This window comes from Lissotriton vulgaris, chromosome 6 (assembly GCF_964263255.1).
Source record: "Lissotriton vulgaris chromosome 6, aLisVul1.2, whole genome shotgun sequence".
NCBI lineage: Eukaryota > Metazoa > Chordata > Amphibia > Caudata > Salamandridae > Lissotriton > Lissotriton vulgaris.
In genome coordinates, this window is record NC_141694.1 from 1050527852 (window position 1) to 1050549012 (window position 21161).

General features: G+C 53.2%; 1 protein-coding gene across 1 annotated transcript in view; it reads left to right on the forward strand.

Annotated features, from left to right (window-relative positions):
* The window catches only part of EGLN1 (egl-9 family hypoxia inducible factor 1), a 296297-nt gene that overhangs the window by 97748 nt on the left and 177388 nt on the right, over positions 1–21161 (forward strand). Inside the window, exon 2 of the mRNA XM_086927112.1 lies at positions 3858–3977. Within this exon, the coding sequence (XP_086783238.1) occupies positions 3858–3977 (120 nt within the window). The remainder of the gene's footprint in view (positions 1–3857; positions 3978–21161) is intronic.

Consider the following 21161-nt stretch of genomic DNA (forward strand, 5'->3'; position numbering starts at 1 on the left):
CCTCCTTGCGATTGGGGGGAACCTCAAGTTGCACAACCAAGGAACCTTCTGAACTATTCAGATTGTCCTGGGGAGGCAGCAAGTCATTTGGGTATGTAACACTTTCATTCAATATAGATCTATCCCTAGTTGTTAATACAGCCACAGGTAAGGGTCCTTTATTCCCCAAGGGTTCAGTTTCATTGATAATACCCCCATCACTCAGTAAACTTGTTTCATTTTCCACTCCCCCAGCCCCCCCGGAATTGACAGTTCTTATTCCTTTTCCCTCACCCCCCAATGACATATGGCATCAATCACAATCATCTAGTCCACTAAATATATCAAATCTATTGGTGGTTTCTAGAGGTGTGAATGGCTTTAGATGGTCCATTCTTCTATTGCTAGGATTGAGGGGTCTGAAAGGTACATAATTCCATCCATAAGAGTCAGGTGCAGGCGCCGGGTTTGGTGGGTAATACAAGTCCCTAGGATTCTGTCTAGTTGGCGGGTACAGTGTGTGTTGAGTGTTCCCAGCCCTCTGTATGATTGGTGGATGACAACTAGGGTGGGTTTGGGATGTTATATGCGGGGGTGGTTGGTACTGGGAAGGGAATACCACTGACCTAGGATAAAAATACATCAGTGGTCTAGGGATTATGCTGTTGTTGGTAATACCTGGCGGCCAGTTTAGTATAAATTGGACAGCATTAGGATCCCTAAAGTTCACAACCACCACGTCGCCCTCGATATTTTTGGGTCTGCCCCCCAGCCATTGGAGACGGCGAACGTGTACAATTTCGCCATTTACATGATTTGCTATTCGCCTGTAAAGACTTAGCCAATGCATAATCTGATTTTTTAATTGTGCAAAACCCTCCCGCTTGTTGGGTTGCAACACAGGGACCCCTGTTAAGACTACCACAAAGGGCGCTGCCTCTGGTGGTAATTCAGGAAAAGGAGCTTGTTTGGGTCTCCCCCAGCTGGACTTAGGGCCCCCCGCCTCTGTTGTGGATCTTTCCTGGGGAGTGTTTGTCATACCATTGGAAGGTTTGCTGGCTAGGGTTGTCGGTGTTGGATTTGGTTTATTGTGTGGATGTTTGGGTGGTGGAATTAACTGGACAGTCGGTTTATTCCCTATGGGCTTAGAAGTGGAAGGATTCGACAGCGGGATAGGCTTAGGAATAGAGACTGGTGCAGCTGTGATGGATTCAGGTTGTGTGATGGTTTTTTGCAATGCATTATTAGGAGTTGTGATGTTATCAACACCCTTATTTCCCAATGCCCGCTCAATTTTGTTTAATCTAAGTTCCACTTCAATCAGCCTCTCTAGGATTGATGCAGAGTAGGTTTTAATTAGACTTTCCAGAGTGTCTAAGGTAACAAGGTCACAATCCACTTGGGGCGCTTTGTCTATCATAGTGGCATCTGTCTCACCCTCTGCGTCTATAAGCATATTGGGTAAGAGCAATGGAGTAGTGGTAGACCCTTCTATAGCTACTAGTGGATTATCAGTGTTATTGGCAGGAGTCTTTGTCTTTTTCCCAAAGTCAGAGTGACTTAACTTTGGTTGTTGTAAGTTCCCCCCTTTTCGCCTCTTCTTGCAGGGAGGAGGTCCATGTATCCTTGATACAGGCATGGATTTCTTTGCCCTGTTACGCGTTGTTTTCGTTGGTATATGGGCAGGTGGCTTTGTTAAATTAGGGGTACTCATATGGATAATTGGGGGGGTGCCATTCATAACCATCTCAGGGGAAGTGATTTGGGAGGATGTAATATTGATTACTTCTGGTGGCTAAGTATCCGATATATGTACAATAGCATTGGCTAGCTGTGTATTCTCATTAGTGCAAGAAGGGGGTAAAAGTAATGGTGACACTAGCCGATTTTTCATGCTTTCCACAGAGCGGCGGCATTCGGCTCGACGCTCTGCCAAAGCAGTTTCCAAAGGGATGTCTGGGGAGGCCTTAGTGAAATAGTTATCAAGCGTTTTGTTTAACAACCCTCCCTGCTTGTCAGACATGATAAACACAATATTTTAGAAGTACAAGGCAAAATTCTAGGAAGTCCAGCAAATTTTGGCAACAACTGAAGTAAGAAAATAAAATACCAGGGTGTAATGTCCGGTCCGGTCTCCTCGGTTCTCTGAGGGCCTCAGAGGGCCCGCCCTTTGCCCGGGCTTCGCTCCGCGCTTTGCCCCGCGCGCGTCCCGCTAGCGCGTCTTTGACTGGCTTATTATACTACGAGGGGGCGGGAAGAGGACCAGCTGCGGCGAGTTTGTTAACGCAGCGCCCGCTGGTCCTCGCAGTCCCTAATACAGTGCAGTTCCCTCGGCGGTTACCTCTTGAGTTCAGGCAATCCGGTGATGGCCACACCTCGAACGGCCCCCGCGAAGCGGGGGCCGTGAGGCGTGGGAATGAAGGCAGCAAAAGGAGCACCCGGTGTCAAAAAGCAGAAGTCTCGGTCAGCAGGCACACAGAGTGCGTTCAAGCCTCCACTCTTAAAGTCCGGCAGGAGGGGGCGGGAAGAGGACCAGCTGCGGCGAGTTTGTTAACGCAGCGCCCGCTGGTCCTCGCAGTCCCTAATACAGTGCAGTTCCCTCGGCGGTTACCTCTTGAGTTCAGGCAATCCGGTGATGGCCACACCTCGAACGGCCCCCGCGAAGCGGGGGCCGTGAGGCGTGGGAATGAAGGCAGCAAAAGGAGCACCCGGTGTCAAAAAGCAGAAGTCTCAGTCAGCAGGCACACAGAGTGCGTTCAAGCCTCCACTCTTAAAGTCCGGCAGGAGGGGGCGGGAAGAGGACCAGCTGCGGCGAGTTTGTTAACGCAGCGCCCGCTGGTCCTCGCAGTCCCTAATACAGTGCAGTTCCCTCGGCGGTTACCTCTTGAGTTCAGGCAATCCTCGCGGGGGCCGTGAGGCGTGGGAATGAAGGCAGCAAAAGGAGCACCCGGTGTCAAAAAGCAGAAGTCTCGGTCAGCAGGCACACAGAATGCGTTCAAGCCTCCACTCTTAATTAGTAACAAGTTTGCATGAATTCTGTAAACTATCTTTGGCCAGACAATCGGTCTTGCTTTGCCTATCCTTGTATCATTGCAATAACAAATATGGCTACCAGCTGAACTTCGGTATTGACTTTGACAATCCCTGTACAATTGCATTGCAAGCCTTTGGAAAGGCAATAGCGTCTGTAGAAAAATATTTTGTATAAATATTGTTAAGTTGTTCTAAAATAGCAGCACATTGCATAACATACTGATCTAGACTTTGAGGTCTAGACAGATTATTGTATTATTCTTCATGGTAGGAAAGTTAATCTCACTTTGTTATGGGGTCCATCTGCTGGGATGGAATGCTTATCTCTACCGTTTAATATTTCAGTGAGGATTTTAGTTTGTCATTGTCTTCTCTCCTTTTCCAAGTAAAAGATGATTGTGAGTCTCAAGTAAGAACTATTGCACTATGCTTGTTTGCAGATGATCTATAAACAATGTGAGGAGTCTGTTTTCTTTTTGGAGCTAAATTATTAGAGAGCTGTAATTTCAACACCCATCTCTCTTTTCTTTGTGCTGTTGAAGATTTTATTTTATGTTTAGTATTTCTATTCTGACTAAATGGATCATAGTGCACATAGTACCCTGGATATAAAAAATATGAAGTTGTTTTTTAAGGCTGTCTTTCTTGTATGAAAGGCCGGTGAATTGCCAGAATTTATACGTAAGATTAACTGTTCACACTGGTATCGTTCTCACATTTTGAGCAAGAGACGTGAAGCCTTAAATTGGATCAATTAGATACATTAAGCAATTGAGTTGAAAATGCTTTTGCTTTAAATATACTAACACAACCCTTGGTATATATTAATTTTCTTTTAATTTCAGGCAATGGTGGCATGTTATCCAGGTAATGGAACAGGATACGTTCGGCATGTAGATAATCCAAATGGCGATGGAAGATGTGTTACTTGTATATATTATCTCAATAAAAACTGGGACGCCAAGGTATGTAATGCCACTCGGTTTCCTACTGACATGTCACTGTTTGCTGTTGTTCCTTTTGTTTTATTTTTTGAGTAAGATATTGTCAACAACTATCCCTACAAAAACGCAGGCATATTTGTTCCAACATAGTTACATGTACATATTCCACCATAGTTACACATGTATATGTCTTTGCCATGAAGGAAATGGACATGAAACAAATCAACACTAGGAAATTATAGGAGCTGGGTAATGTCACTTTTCGGTTAAAAAAGTAGGCTATAACTACCCTCTAATTATACCCATAGTTCATAGACAAATTGTTTTTGTAGCAATTGATTGCTCCGTTGCCTAGAGATGAATATTTTTAACGAAAAGCTGCATTGTCTAAGTGGCTTTGTGTCCATACTCTTACTTAAAAGATGCTTTACTAACTTCCTACAAGAAGGCAATGTGTTCTTTATTGCAACTTTAAGGGCATGTACTAGTGGACTGTTATTTTACTTTGGTTTAGACTACAAGTGGAGCATGAAAAGAATGTATGATGGGCTTTCTGTAAAGAAAATAATTTAGCAAATCCACACTGAAACAGAATATCTACATGTCTGTATTGCATTTGATGAAGAACGCCTCTTCTCTTTTGTATGAGTTTATTTAATTTTGATCTTGCCTGTCAGTGACTTAAACTGTTGCTAAATTATAGTTATCCATAAACAGGGTGTCCAGACCTTTTATGTAGGTCATTTTTCCTCACCTCTGAGCTCTTGAGCCGCCTCCACATACGCTTTGCTTCTCTGTGAAGCTGATATAGCCGAAAATTGAGGTTCGCTCTCCCTAAGTTAACTAAGAACCACATTTTTTTTCTTCTAAGTATATCCAAAACAAGTTCCAGGCATGCTCCAATTCCAAAACCTTTCCATTAAATAAGGTCATGGAAAGCAGCTTTTATCAGCTGTTTAGCCTTCTGGTGCATTGTGGTTCTCCATTACCCGAGGTAATATTAATCTCCCTGGACTTGTGACGCCCTGTTGGAAAATGGCAGGTTACTTTGGAGCAGTGGCTGCTGGTGACATTTGCAAGTGGTGAGGCGTAAAATTATCTGAAAGAAACACGTTTGTGTTAGATTCCTTACCTTGGAATTACCCCCAGGCGTCAGACTGGATTCGAAAAGTTTTCGTCAGCAGTACCCTTGCGCATCGGTAGGCGTCGTCTGCAGCTCTGCGTCCATCGTCGGCGTCATGATCGCCGGGATGCCGTCGCTGGAGTACTTAGATGCCGCCCTCTGATGTCAGTTCTTTTTTCCGCGCCAGCAACCGCAGGTCTGGGAAGAGCACGTACCCTTAGTAATTTTTGACTAACTTTTTGGACTTTTTGTCTATCATTTTCGAGTTGACTTGACTCCTGGTGCCAGTAGGCATGCCCGGTTTCAAGCCGTGCGACGCCTGTCACTGACTGATGTAGGTTACCGACCCCCACTGCCGGTGTCTCTACTGTTTGGGGGCCGGCCATGATGACAAGTCGTGCACTGACTGCCTGGCCTTGACGTCTAAGGCTAGGCGGGAGCGTTCCCGTAAGCTCCTCGAGATCCAGCATTCGGCTCGGCGCTGCTCGAGGTCCTGGCCTAGGAGGAAGTCGAGGGACCGATCGCGGAGCCGCAGTCATCAACGATCGTCTGGATCCTAGTCCTCGCACTCGGGTAAGTCGATGCATGGCAAAAATAAGTCGAAGAAGCATCGTCGCTCTTCTGACTCCCCTCGCCGGTCGCGCGACTCGGCCGAGGGTTCGGGTGGTGCCACCCGCGCGGCTCCGCAGGGGCCGCTTGCAGTCCCACACCCTCCGGTCCCTAGACTCAATGCGACTCCGACAGAGATTAGAGATTTCCTCGTGGCCATGAGGACTCTCTTTCCGCCGTCGAGACCCGCCGGCGCGCCTTCGGGCCCGTGGGTCTGACTGGGGGTCCTAGTGTGCCGGCGGCTTCAACCCTGGTGCCGTCGGTGACTTCTGTCCCGGCTCCGCAGAACCCCGTGGGATTCAGGCCTGGATCCTGGTTGATGCCAGTTGCACTCAAGACTCCTCCGTTGGTGCCGACCCCCACGGTGCCGCCCCTGGCACCGTCCTCAGACGACAACGTCGCTGGTTTCAGCCCCGGTCCGGGCTCGGCACCGTCTCAGACGTCGATGGGTGACCCTTTCACCTACGCTCCGGCTCCGTCATTTCTTTTTTTTTTTTTTTTAACATATTTTATTGTTGAAACACACTTAGTATGCAACGCTCCGTTATCCGGAGTCTACTGCCATCATCAATTAATCTACATCATTTCCTACAACGTGTATTAGGAACAGGGAACTCCCCCATTCAGAGTATCAGCAACAGTAGATCTAAACACCCCCACCCTCCCCCCAACTGACCCCCCCCCCCCCTTTGCGTAGCTGCTCGCTCCTCCAACCATAATACAATAATAGATCCCTCGCCATGTGTATCACACACCAACAGTGTCTTTTCACAGTCCAGTCTGTCCAAGAGTTGGGAGGGCGGCCTCCTCGTGTGGCGGGTCCAGATCCAGCCCCCTGTAGTCTGCCCACCTCTTCCAAATTTTGAAGTGTTTTCTGGGGCACCCCCTGGCCACAAACACGGGCTGCTCCAACCCCATATTGTAGTCCATTCCATTTTTCCAGGCGGCCAGTGACGGGGCCCGAGGCGCCTTCCACTCCCTAGCTATATCGCTTTTTGCCAGTGTGAGGCCCAGTAGCAATAAGTGGCGCTTGTAGCGGTTGCCCCCCACCCCTGCCATGACATGCAATAGAGCTAACTTGGGGTCCTTCTGCAAATCCCAGGCCAGAACCTCCGCCAGGCAACGATGTACCCCATCCCAGAACCCTCGAAGCGCTGCGCATTCCCAGACCGTGTGCAGCAGGGTGCCTACCTCCGCCCCACAGCGAAGACACTCGGGGGATGCTATCATGCCCGCCCTCCACAAGCGCTGCCTGGTATAATACGTGCGATGTATGTAGCAGAACTGAATCAAGATCAGGCGTGTGGATATGGCTGCCCACCATGGACTTTCCAGGACCTCCACCCAGTCCTACTCATCCAACTCTCCAACATCCCGTTCCCATGTAGTCCTAAGGCCACGTAGATCCGACGAGCAGTGGCGCACCAGTGTTTGGTATATGTGCAACAGTTTCTTATCCGGCAGTTCCCCCATGAAAATCTAGGCTTCCAGAAGGCTAAACTCAGGAAGTTGCTCCAAGCCTGCCAGATGGGGTGCCAAGGCGTGGCGAAACTGGAGGTAGCGGAAAAACTGGGTGCGAGGCATCCCAAATTCTTCCTGCAGGTTTGTGAATGATTTAAGGGCGCCCCCTGACATAACATCTCCGAGGGTAGAGATACCTATGGCATCCCACCCCTGAAAGCCCTTCAACGCATTCAACTGGGGCAGTCTGCCGTTCCACCAGAGAGGGGTTTCCTGGGTAAGTACATTCCACCACCCCATCCTACGCAGAGCCTGCCTCCACACGCGAAAAATCACTTACGTGGCTGCGGGAAGAGACCTCCGGAGCGGCGCCGAATACAGCAGTGCATGTAGAGAAGCAGATCCCATCAGCATCCTCTCTACCGCATAGGCCGGGTCGCCCCTGTCCCCATACCACCAGTCGTTCAACACCAGGAGATGCACCGCCTGGTAGTACGAGAGTACGTCCGACGTAGCAAATCCCCCAGTGTATGTGGACAGAAAGCACGTCCTCAGGGCATCGCGCACCGCTCTTCCCTCCCACAGAAATCCGGTAAGTACTGAATTTAACTGTCTGAACCAGCGGGCCGGGATCACATGTGGATGGTTTTGTAGTTGATATACCAGGCGTGGCAGCGCTACCATCTTAAAAATGGCAGACCTGCCCAGTATAGACAATGGCATCTTAGTCCATACCTTCAAGTCCTCGTGTGTGCGATCCCAAACCGGGGTAAGGTTGCGATCGCGGGACAATGCTGCATCCTCAGTTAGGTACACTCCCAGATATTTCACCCCATCCGTCGCAAGTTGGAGACCAGACGCCCAGTCGCCTATCGCTCGCTCACCACCCAATGTCCAAAGTGTAGATTTGCTCGGTGTTAGAACCGGCTGTCTCTAGTTGGCAGAGGTATGCACTTCTGACAAATAGGGACACACCTTTTCTAGTCAGGGCAAGGGGATCACACCCTTCGATAACCCCTGCTCACCCCCTTGGTAGCTTGGCAGAGCAGACAGGCTTATCTCAGAGACTGTGTGTTAAGCAATTATGACCACATACAGTAATACAGTGAATACACTACAAATGGACACGACACAGTAGTATTATAAAAATAAGTATTTTTATATAAGGCTTAGCACAAGACCAAATAACGACAAAAAGGTACACAATCTTAATAAATACTCTGGGAAGGGAAATAGGATAATTCAAAGGTAGGTTCTTCATTAGCACAAAAGTCTTTAGTATCAAGCAAATCTTCTTGGCAATACAGTTCTTAGCAACAGGGTAACCCACACGGGGGCTACACGACGTTGAGGCAAAGTTAATCCAAAGGTTCGGCGTCGACCGCGAGGAGCGCTACGTCGAGCCTGGAGTCACACGGACCCCCAACAACACAGTACCTTTAGGAAAATGAAGCACACGATGATCAGCGGCGTCGAGCAATCCGGCGTCGCGTCTTCGGTGTCGATCAGGCCTCAGCAGGCGTCGTCGATGATGCGGTTGCACAGAGTGAGCAGCGCTCACGGCGTCGAGAGGGCACACAGTTGATGCGATCAGCAGCGGTGCAGACACGAGGTCTTCTGGAGCTAGAGCCGTACTCCCACTCACTGGCGTTGCTGCTGGCGTCGGTCGGGCCCGGCGGCCGGTCGTCGAGGAAGCGGGACACTGGGGCCGTTACCCACTGCGTCGAGCTGGATTCGGCGACGTCCGTCGGCGTCGAGATTGCTGGTTCTTTCAGAGGTGCTGGATTCACGATTCCAGCAAGTAGCACTTTTAGCAGATGAAGTCTTTTAGCCCTGTGACTTCAGCAGGAGAATGGCACTCTTCCAGTCCTTGGAGATTTTCTTAGCAAGCGTGAGAGTACACACCTAGTTCCTCTCTCCTGGTTCCTTGGCAAAAATAAAGAAGCACTGCAGGATTCCCCCAACAACAGCACACTGGCAGAAGGGGTAGGCAGTCCTTAGATCAGCAGGCCTCTTGTCCTTGGTTACAGGGTTCCTTGTCAGAAGTGATCTGATTTCTTAGTTCAGGGGTCCTTCTCGTTCGAGGCATGTGGGCTGCTGAATTCATATCTGTGCATAGATCGCCGCCTAGTGTTGGGTCCGGATGATTGCTCATTGTTGTCCTGGAAGAGTCTTCGAAGTATCACGAGATAGGTGGCTCCTCCCCAGGATTACAGTGCGCATGGGCATCGCCTCCATCCCCAGATTGTTTTTTTCCGCCATTGGGTTCGGATGTGTGTCGGTTCCCTCTGTCGGAACCGATAGTTGTTAACTCTCTTTACTCGAGACCAAAAGGTCTTTAGGCTTGGCGCCGGTATCGTTTTCGTTCGGGTCTTACTGTTCTTCAGCTCCGAACTCTTGCTGCCCTTCCGCGTGCTCTCGGCGCGGACGGGCCTACACGACGCTCCAGACATGGAACGGACTCCGTTTAAACGGTGCCCGGTGTGCAACTCGAAATACTCGCACCTCGACGTGCACCCAGTGTGCAACACTTGTCTGTCGCCGGACCATGACGAGGCCAGGTGTATGGCCTGCTCCAGGTTCCGGTGTAAAAAGACCCTCAAGATTCGTCGCGCTGCGAGACTCCAGGCCCAGATGTCTGCGCCCCCGCCGGACGACATCTTCGAAAAAGACGTTGGAGACGACAATGTCCAACAGGTTTCGGACTCTAGCCCTGCGTCCGAGGGGGATGCCTACGACGCAGGAGACGAGGAGTTTGACGAAGCCGGCGACGAGGTAGGGGACGACGATGGGGCCATTGCCACCGTGGGGGATAGCTCGGAGGAAGAGCATCCCCGAATTGACTCAGGGGTCGACCCCCTTCCTACAGCCCAGGTCGAGGGATCGCCTTCGGGCCTTACCCAAGACCTCGTTCTTAGTCCAGCAGCCCCGCCTCCGGGCCCGGCCACGGACATTTTGGAGGTGCCACTCACGTTTCCAAAAACGAAAGTGAAGGCTTCGGGATCTACAACTCCGGTTTCAAAACCGAAAGTGAAAGCTGTACTGAAGGCTCTGGAGGCGTCAAAGCCTAAGAAAACCAAAATGGCCGACATGGAGAGTCACGCCAAGATGGCCGACCCGAGGGCCTCGGGGTCGATGCCGAAGGCGAAGTCGACCGGCGCGGCTGCGTCGGCGCCGAAGATGGTCGCGGTCGATGACCCGAAGAAGCCTTCGAAGAAGCGTCAAGGCGATCCCAAGGCTCTGGCTGCGCCGGCTCCGGCCGTCGGAGCCAAGGACGGTGCAGCGTCGGCTCCGAAGACGGGACCTCTCGCCGACACCACTCCCAAGACGGGGAAGTCGCCCGAGCCGGTCAATCCCACTCCGGCCCTATCGAAGAAGGTCGAGGAGTCCCTGCAACGGATTCGGAAGGGCGCTGTGCTTCCCGAACAGGAAGAGGGGGTGTCGAAGCCCGCACTGAAGCCGTCAAAGGCGCAAACGCCTATCCGCTTCACCCTGCCGCCGAAGTCGACGCCGAAGGCTTTCGCTTCGAAGCATGGGGCAGGTGTGCCCTCGAAGGAGGTGTTGACGCCCAAAGCGTCTCCAGTGGTGTCTAAGCCTCGGCTCCAGCCACTTGCGGAGGAAGAGCGTCGTGAGGTCATCATCGACGCCAATACCGGGAAACTGTCCCTCCTCAAAAGGAAAATCACCACGGAGCCGGTGTTGGAACATTTTCGCATTCCTCTCAAGAACAAGAAGGACTCTGCGGGTACTTCAGCACCTATGGAGCCGGCGTCTCCAAGAGACCTGCCGCGTTCACCAGCTCCTTCTACCGCGGGTGATGGTGACGAGGAGGAGGTCGAGTACAACTATCCAGCGTACTCGGATCCGGAGGAGGAACATGAACCTTGGACTGCCGGAGGCGACCCCGAGGACCCGCAGTCGGGTCAAGAACCGCAGCTCTTTGCGGCGAAAACTTCGCCGACGGAGGACTCTGCAGCCTTCAACGCTTTGATCGAGAGAGCTGCAGCTAACCATGATGTCGAGCTGCACTCCGATCCTGTGGATGTGGACTTTTTGTTTGACACTTTCTCAGTGGCTGAAAAGTCAATCAAGACTCTGCCAATACTCAAAGGAGTGCTCAAGCACGCGCAGGAGGTCTTCAAGGAGCCCACTCGGGCACGTGTCATCAATCCACGCATTGATAAGAAATATAAGGCAGCGCCCTCGGATCCAACATATATCAAGGGACACTTGCCACTGGACTCTTTGGTGGTATCCAACGCTTGCAAGAGGGCGAACTCAGACAACTGGTGACGCTCCTCCCCCAGACAAAGAGTCGAAAATATTTGAGGCCTCAGGGAAACGGATCGCTGCACAAGCAGCAAACATTTGGCGCATCTCAAACACGCAGGCCCTACTTGCACGCTACGATAGGGCTCATTACGACACCCTAGAAGCACTGCTCCAGCACTTGCCTGACCAATACAAGGAGGCGGGGGAAATGTTAATTCAAGAGGGAAAGCTCATTACAAACGCTTCCATCAAGTGTGCGCTAGATGTGGCTGATACAGCCTCCAGGGCAATCAACACCAGTGTGTTGCTCAGAAGGCATGCATGGCTGCGGATCTCAGGGTTTAAACCTGATATACAAACGACCATCCTCAACCAGACGGTTAATCCTGACCATTTGTTTGGACCCGAGGTTGATGCGACGCTTGAAAAAATGAAAAAAGACACAGACACTGCTAAGTCTATGGGGGCCCTCCAGTCTCAGCAGTTTCGGGGTGGTTCCTTTCGCCGCTCCAATACCAGAGGCACCTCAAGGGGTCAGGCATCGCAATCCACCCAGTACTACAAGAGCAATACCCAATCCTCATACACCAACAAGGGTAGAGGTGGCTACAGAGGCAACAATGTCAAGGGCAGGGGACGTGGAAACAACAGCTCCAGGTCCACCGCCGCCAACAAGCAGTGACGTCTTGTCACTGCCCCCCGACCACACAACACCGGTCGGGGGGAGACTCCAGCTGTTCCTGCCCGTGTGGAGATCCATCACCACGGACAGGTGGGTCAAATCTCTTGTCCAGTACGGTTACTGTCTGGAACTTATTTCCACTCCACCAAACATACCTCCAAGAAGCCGTCCTATGTCCGGCGAGCACTTGCACTTGTTGCAGCAGGAAGTTCAAGTCATGCTGCAAAAAGGAGCAATAGAGCTCGTCCCACTACAAGAAAGGGGAACAGGGGTTTACTCTCTGTACTTTCTAATCCCCAAGAAGGACGGATCCCTACGGCCCATCCTGGACCTCAGGCCCCTCAACTGGTACATTCTCTCGGAGCATTTCCATATGCTCACGTTGCAGCAGGTACTCCCTCTGCTTCAACAGGGGGACTTCCTGGCTACGTTGGATCTAAAAGATGCATACTTCCATATCCCCTTGCATCCTTCCCACAGGAAGTATCTCAGATTCACGATTCAAGACCAGCACTACCAGTTCAGGGTTCTGCCGTTCGGGGTCACCACAGCGCCAAGGGTCTTTACGAAGTGCCTGGCAACTGTGGCGGCGCATCTACGACGCCAAAACGTCCACGTCTACCCTTACCTGGACGACTGGCTCATTCAGGCAAAAACAGAGCAGCAGTGCGCCGACCACGTGTCCCGCACCATTCATCTCCTGCACGATCTGGGATTCTCTCTGAACTACCCGAAATCCCATCTCCAGCCCGCCCATGTACGGCAGTATCTGGGCGCGACAATAAACACCCTGGCAGCCACTGCGCAGCCAAATTCAGTGAGAATCGCCAGTATCCAAACGCTGATCCAACGATTCAGACCTCAGCACTCGCTTCCAGCGAAGGTGTTCATGCAGTTGATAGGCATGATGGCCTCCTGCATCTCCATCGTCCCGCACGCGAGACTACATATGCGTCCGCTTCAGGAGTGCCTAGCACGTCAGTGGACTCAGGCTCATGGGCAACTGACAGACCTAGTGTTGGTGAGCGGTCGGGCATACAACTCTCTGCATTGGTGGAATCCACAAAACCTCTGCAAGGGCCGACCATTCCAAGAGCCCGTGCCACAGATTATCCTGACTACGGACGCTTCTCTCCAGGGATGGGGAGCGCATGTACTCCAGTACACGGTGCAGGGACTATGGACACTACAGCAAAGGAAGATGCACATCAATGTGTTGGAACTGATGGCAATCTTCATGGCCTTGAAGGCGTTCAAAGTACATCTGTGCAACAAAGTTGTGTTGATCCGGACGGACAACATGACAGCCATGTACTACATTCAGAAGCAGGGAGGCACACACTCTCCGCAGCTGTCTCATCTGGCTCAGAGCATGTGGAAGTGGGCCATTCAGAGGAACATCTTCCTCATGGCAGAGCATCTCCCGGGCAAGGACAACCAGATGGCGGACCTGCTCAGCAGGCACAGCCATCAAATGCACGAGTGGGAGATACATCCATCAGTACTCCAACCGTACTTCCAAAGGTGGGGTCATCCAGAGATAGACCTGTTCGCCACAAAGGAGAACGCAAAATGCCAAAGCTTCGCCGCCAGGTTCCCACACCCGCAATCACAGGGCAATGCGATGTGGATGAACTGGTCAGGCAGATTTGCGTACGCTTTTCCCCCAGCACCTCTGATACCGCTGGTGGCACGCAAACTCAGGCAGCACTCGATGACTCTCATCCTGGTTGCTCCAACGTGGGCCCGCCAACCGTGGTACACCACGTTTCTGGAACTCTCTGTGGTACCGCATCAAAGGCTCCATCTCACTCCCAGCCTTCTGACGCAGAGCCATGGCGACATTCAGCACCCAGATCCGCAACAGCTCAACCTGGCGATCTGGCTCCTGAAGTCCTAGAGTTTGGCTACCTCAATCTTCCTCCCGATTGCATGAACATCATTCGGGAGGCAAGGAAGCCCACTACTAGGGCTTGTTATGCGGCTAAATGGAAGAGGTTTGTCATTTACTGTGTTAACCACGATATTGACCCGCTAGATGCTTCCATCCGAAACATCATTTGTTACCTGTTCCACCTGTATCAATGCAATTTGGCGTACTCTTCCATCCGCATTCACCTGTCTGCTATGGCAGCATACCTCCAGAATAGGCAACACCTGTCACTTTTTAAGGTCCCTGCTATCAAGGCTTTTCTGGAAGGACTCAAGAGGGTCATTCCGCCAAGGACCCCACCAGCTCCAGAATGGAACCTCAATGTGGTTCTTACAAGACTGATGGGTCCTCCCTTCGAGCCACTGCACTCTTGTGAGCTTCAGTTTCTGTTGGAAGGTTGCTTTCTTAGTAGCAATTACATCGCTACGGAGGGTTAGCGAGCTGCAGGCGCTCACCATCCAGGAACCTTTCTTCCAAGTACATGCCAACAGGGTTGTGCTCCGCACTAACCCTAAATTCTTACCCAAGGTTGTATCTCAATTCCATATGAACCAGACAATTGAGTTGCCGGTGTTTTTCCAAAACCCAGAGACGCTGGCGGAGCGGATGCTCCACACCCTTGACGTTAAAAGAGCCTTGATGTACTACGTGGACAGGACAAAAGATTTTCGCAAAACCAAGCAGCTTTTCGTTGCTTTTGCCACACACCACAAGGGAAACGCTATCTCCAAAGCTGGGATCGCTAGGTGGATCGTGAAATGCATTCAAATCTGTTACGCTAAAGCTAAACGCACTCTCACTATCCCACCAAGAGCCCACTCCACCAGGAAGTTGGGGGCCTCTATGGCTTTCCTAGGTAACATTCCCTTAGAAGATATTTGTAGAGCAGCCACATGGTCTACCACACATACTTTCACTAAACATTACTGTGTAGACGTGCACTCCAAACAGCAGGCAGCTGTTGGTCAGGCTGTTCTCAAAACACTTTTTCAGACTGCTGCAGCTGGCACGGGCGGCCGCCGCTAATGGAGGGACTGCTATATATTCTTTGCACAGATATGAATTCAGCAGCCCACATGCCTCGAACTGCAAATGCTACTTACCAGTATGCATCTGTTCTTGGCATGTAGGGCTGCTGACATTCATATCGCCCGCCCTCCTCCCCGGCGCCTGTAGCAGCTGCAGTATTCATATATTTATATGCTCTTAGCATGGTCATCACTCACATACTTCACTCCATCTCTGCCAATGGCTAAAAACAATCTGGGGATGGAGGCGATGCCCATGCGCACTGTAGTCCAGGGGAGGAGCCACCTATCTCGTGATACTTCGAAGACTCTTCCAGGACAACAATGTGCAATCATCCGGACCCAACACTAGGCGGCGATCTATGCACAGATATGAATGTCAGCAGCCCTACATGCCAAGAACAGATGCATACTGGTAAGTAGCATTTGCATTATACCCCTTTCCGGCTTTGATCCCTTTGTCCATGCAGGGGATTTCCCCACATCCTGGGTCTGTTGTGGGCGGGGCCAGGCAGACGCACCTGGCCTATTCACTGAGCAGGGCTGGGTCCTCAGACGCCCAGCAGGAGGTGGAGCCAGCATTGACACTGGCAGGAGCAGAGCTATCGGCCTCCTGGCAGGAGGTGGGGCTAGGATCGTCCATGGCAGGCACAGAGCCATCAGCCGCTTGGCAGGAGGTGGAGCCAGCATTGTATCAGGCCGGCCGGCTATCAACAACTACTCTCCCCCTACTCTCAACGTAATGTCCCACTCATCCCACACTGACTCATCCAGACCTGTGGAGCCACCCAGCTCCTGTCACACACACGCAAGACCAGCAGAAACCAGAAATGGTTAGACAAGAAAATAGACATTTTCTAAAAGTGCTATTTTCAAACCCAGAGTCCAAAAACCATCCACACCAACGGATGCGTAATTAAACCCCGAGTTCAGGGATACCAAACTCGACATTGCACCATGCTCCCCGAGCCAGCTAGGATCATAGCATTAATAATCCCGGCGGCCCATTCTAACTAATGGAGAGCAGGCTACCTCGCAATAGTGAAGAACGAAGATGGCGGTAATTCACTATTAGGACATGCCAACTTGGTCAGGCGTGTCCTACCTTATACTTACAATGCACCCTGCCCGCGGGCCTACCATAGGGGTGACTAACATGAAGTCAAGGGAAGGTTCAAGGGGCTGGCAAGTAGGTATACTTGCGCAGCCTGCTTGACAGCACTAAGCTGCACGTGGGTCTCGCAATGACCGACCCGTAGACATTCTTTTACGAGGCCGCTCCTGTGGGTGGCACAACACGTGCTGCAAGCCCACGAGCGGCATTTGTATTTACAAGCCCCGGCACTCCTGGTGCACTAGACTAGGGTCTGACAGTAAACCAAATAAGCCAAACATGGATACAATAGATATATCAATTTAACCTAGGGAGCACTTGCGCTGTGGCACTGATCAGCAGTGACACCGCGCCCAAAGCATATACCAGCAAAACATCGTAAAACAGTGGAGGCAAACAGAAAAAATGGAGGAGAGACTCAAGCCAATGATGTCAGGTCTAACACTCGGGTTCATGTAGAGGCCAGAGGTTTCACCGAAGATTTGAAGTATGCGCATAAGTCGCGGAGACAAACGCCCTATCCATGTCCGCTAGGAACAGTGCCGCCGGCTTCCCAAGGCGCCTCCAGGCAGATATCGCGACCTGGGCCCTCCTAATATTGTGCCGAGTGGCCCTCCGCGGCATGAACCCCGCCTGGTCTGGATGAACCAGGTCTGTGATATAGGGTTTGAGCGTAGTGGCCAGGGCCTTCGTAAGGATATTCGCCTCCGTGTTCAGTAGGAAGATAGGGCGATAGGACGCATGATTTTCGGGGGTTCGCCTGGGCTTCAAGAAGACTACGACCTCCGCATGCCGCCAGTCTGGTGGGAGCGCCCCACTCTCGCTCGCTTCTTCCAGTACCGGCCGAAAGTGCGGGCCTAGCTGGACCAAGAACCAGCGGAAAAATTCGCTCGGAAATCCATTGGGACCTGGCACCTTACCCGGGTTCAATTCTCCCAAGGCCTCACCGAGCTCCTCATCTGTCAGGGGCCGGTCTAGGAGTTCCCGTACCTCATCTGAGACGGCTCTTGGGGGAAGATAGTCTATAAAGCGCTGGACCGTTTCGGCCTCCAGACACTCCCTGGGCATGTACAGCCCCTCGTAGTATCCGGCAAAGCTCTCCGCTATCGCTACGGGTTCAAGTAGGGGCTCCCCCTCCGGGGTCTTGATTCGGGGCAGCGGCTGAGTATGCATGATGCCCTGACATAGGCGGTACAGCATCAGCACGATTTGTCCCCCCATTGATAAATCCGACTGCGGGTGGCCAGCCAGGCCGGCCTCGCCTCATCCATCAGGACCGTGGCATATTGCTGTTGCGCCAGTGCCAGTTGCCGTCTGGCGGGCCCGCCATCCTCCTCCCGACCCCTACGTTCCAACGCCACAAGCTCAGCCTCGCGCCGCACTAATTCCTGACGCTTCTCTCTCCGGGCCGCAGCGCACCGGGATATGTCCACGCCACGTATTGTCTGCTTCATGGCTTCCCAAAGGACAGTCGGGGAGTCCACCGAGCCCAGGTTCGTAGCCAAGTAGCGATCTATCTCAACCATCATGTGCGCCCTATAGTCGTCCTTTGTCAAGTGCCAGGCCGACATTCGCCACCGAAACGGCTGCCTGGCCGGGCCCACGCTGATCGTGACGGCCACCGGTGAATGGTCTGAAAGCGCCCGTGGCAGAATCTCCGCTGACAGCACCTTGTGGGACAGCGCTCTGGGGATAAAAGTATAATCTAGTCTGGAGAAGGAATCGCGTGCTGCGCAGAAGTATGTGTAGTCCCTACGCGCCCCATGTTTATACCTCCATGCGTCTGTCCAGTCAAGACCTACCGTCAATGCATGCAGCTTAGTGGTGGGCCCCTCCCCCTCCTGCGCCGGAGCCACCACCCCACTCCGCCATCTATCACAGCTCCTATCTAGGACATCATTCCAGTCTCCCCCCACAATGGTTAAGGCGTCCGGCAAGGTACCCCAGAGGGACAATAGCCGCTCCACCAATGACCACTGTAGTGGCGGCGGAGCGTACTCGCTGCCAAGAATCACGCTATCCCCTAAAATTTCGCCCGGCAGCAAGAGGTACCTGCCCTGTGCGTCCGTCCATAGGCGTTTGTGTATGTACGGTACTCTCCGATGGATAAGGACTGCCACTCCCCTTGAGCCCCTCGAGAAGCCTGCGTGGTATGCATGCGTGAACCCTGAGCGCTGGAGGCATAGGTCCTTCGTGCCCAGCAGATGGGTCTCCTGCAGGAACAGAATGTCTGCTCCCATTCTCTTGACACACTGAAAGACTGCCCCCGCTTAACTTTGTCCAGCATTCCCCGCGCATTCCAACTCAGGATTGGCAGCGAGCCAGGGCCTACCCCCCCCCCCCCCCCCCCCCCCCCCCTGCAGAAAAAGGTACCTGCCCTGTGCGTCCGTCCATAGGCGTTTGTGTATGTACGGTACTCTCCGATGGATAAGGACTGACACTCCCCTTGAGCCCCTCGAGAAGCCCGCGTGGTATGCATGCGTGAACCCTGAGCGCTGGAGGCATAGGGCCTTCGTGCCCAGCAGATGGGTCTCCTGCAGGAACAGAATGTCTGCTCCCATTCTCTTGACACACTGAAAGACTGCCCCCCGCCTAACTTTGTCCAGCATTCCCCGCACATTTCAACTCAAGATTGGCAGCGAGCCAGGGCCTAATTTTCACGGTTTCATCTGTCCAGTGGAAAACCTCCTCCGGAGTATCAAAGAATAGTGTTCCGGACTTGTAAATCACCCGCAACCGCGCAGGGTAAAGCAATGCATACTGGAGTTAAAGGCCACAAAGGCCAGCCTTGGCCACAAGAAACGACTGACGCTGCTGCTGTACCAATCTCGTATAGTCCGGAAAGATGAGGATATTTGCGTTGTCGTGCAGTAGTTCGCCCTTGAGCCTTGCCTGCCGCAGGATGGTCTCCCTATCAGAGTAGTTCAGAAATCTGGCTATGATCGGTCGTGGGCGCGCTCACACAGGGGGTTTCTTCGCGAGTGCCCGATGTGCCCTTTCCACCACGAAGCAGCGGGACAGCGTGTCCGCCGGGATCCAGCTCTCCAACCATTGCGCCAGGAAGTCTTCGACCTTGTCTCCCTCGCAACCCTCCGGAAAACCTACGAAGCGGAGGTTATTCCGCCGAGCGCACCCTTCAGCATCCTCGACCCTCATGGCCAGGCCCTTCTGTATCTGTTCCATGGACGCTACTTTCTTCTTTAGGATGGACACATCATCTTCAACCCCAGTGATACGGGTCTCTGCGCTAGTGATTCGCTCCACTGCATTCCGCAGGTCCTGGCGGAGAAGGGTGACATCGGAACCGACTGCGCCTATTTTAACGTCCGGCACATCCCTCGATTGTGTGATGGCTGCCAGCAGCGCCGCATTGTCAGTGCCGGCGCTGGCGTCTGGGATCCCCCAGGTCCCGCAGCCCCAGTATACTTGTCCATCGGCCCCTGCTTGCCCTGGCCACCTCCGGCCTCACCCCGCGTCATCACTCCGTGCCCTCAGCGGTAGTAGCTCCCTAAGTAGGTGCGTTCACAGTCCTGGGCAGGCCGTGTAGGTCAGATGCACGCAGTCCTCTGCCCAACGCAGAATAGCGGCCCCGGCACGGCATCCAACACCCCAAGTCTCTCGTTAGTCCGACAGGGTCCGAGCACCACAGAGCCTCAAGCTAATGCGTTCTGCAGGCGCCGCCAGCCAACAATGTCCAGGCAGCTCCATCGTACACCCCGCACTCCCAAGCAAGTGTGATACTCCAGGGCGTCTCGGACAGTGGATCCCTTGAGCACCGGGGTGCACATCAAGGGCCAGGCGCAGCAGTCTGTGGTATGGCTTATGGCTGTCCACGACGAGGCACCATCCCAGGTGCCACACTCAAGCCACCGTCCCCCGTCCTCCTCCACTCACGGGTCCCAGCGCGCCAGACCACAGTTCAGGGCTCGCGCACACCGAGAGCCACCAATGACTGCCTTAGGACCATCCCGGGGACCTCGCCACCTGTAGTTCCCGTCCAAGCCGGGCGCCGCCCGTCCTCCCCACCGGGGCCCAATCTGACCCCCGAGGCAATAATTCCCTGGGCTAGCTCCACTCACCGCCATCACGACTCCGCAGGACTACGCTGTGCCTCCCTTCTGATATCGGGCAGGCCAGGTCTGTCTGCTCCACGCCGGGGCTCTCTGCCGACCGGGGCCCAGACCAGAGTCGGGCAGCTCTCATCAAGTAGGGCAAGCCGAGCGCTCCCCCAGCTCCTGTCAGGGCCTTTCACCAGCCCGCTGCTATCTCCCGGCCGCGGGCTCTCAGGGCAGACAGGACGGCACAAAATGGCGGCTGCTTTAAGGGATGTCGCCTCCACAGTCTACCCAGGTAGCTCCAGACCAAGCTCCACTCCAATGGCTACCGGTGTACCTGCCACAGGGCACGGGGGGGTCTTTTTCTCCCCCGGTCAGCACCTCCAGGCCCTCCGCCAGGCTCCGGCACTCCGCAGCGCCCACCGGCGCCGCCAAAAGCCGCGTCCGATCCGGGCAACTCCAAAATCGAGGCCCCGGCTTTGCAGGCCTCGTCGGAGCTGCTGGGACCCGCGATGTTACGGGATCGTTTCCGCCGTCCTCGGCGCACCCACCCGGCTGATCTTGCTACCGAGTGTAGCGCACCGGTCCCGCACCAGAATCCTCCTGCAGACAGCCCAGAAAATGCTCAGGGCAAGGATATTTGTTTAGGATATGGAAAGGCTGGTCCGGAGCTCGCGCTCTACGTGACCGCCATGATCGCCGGCCAAGCCACGCCCCCTGGCTCCGTCATTTCTGCCTATCAGGACACGGATGAAGGGGAGGACTGGGAGGGGTCTGAGGACCCTCTGGCACAGCAGTGCCAGTTAAGTTAGGACTTGGCAGATGGGCTAGGGGATGCCAGTGGTCTAGACACTTCGCCTGACACTGGTTTTCTCTCTCTTTCCTCCGTGGCTACAGAGGAGGGGGCTACCTATGCTGTGGTGTTGCG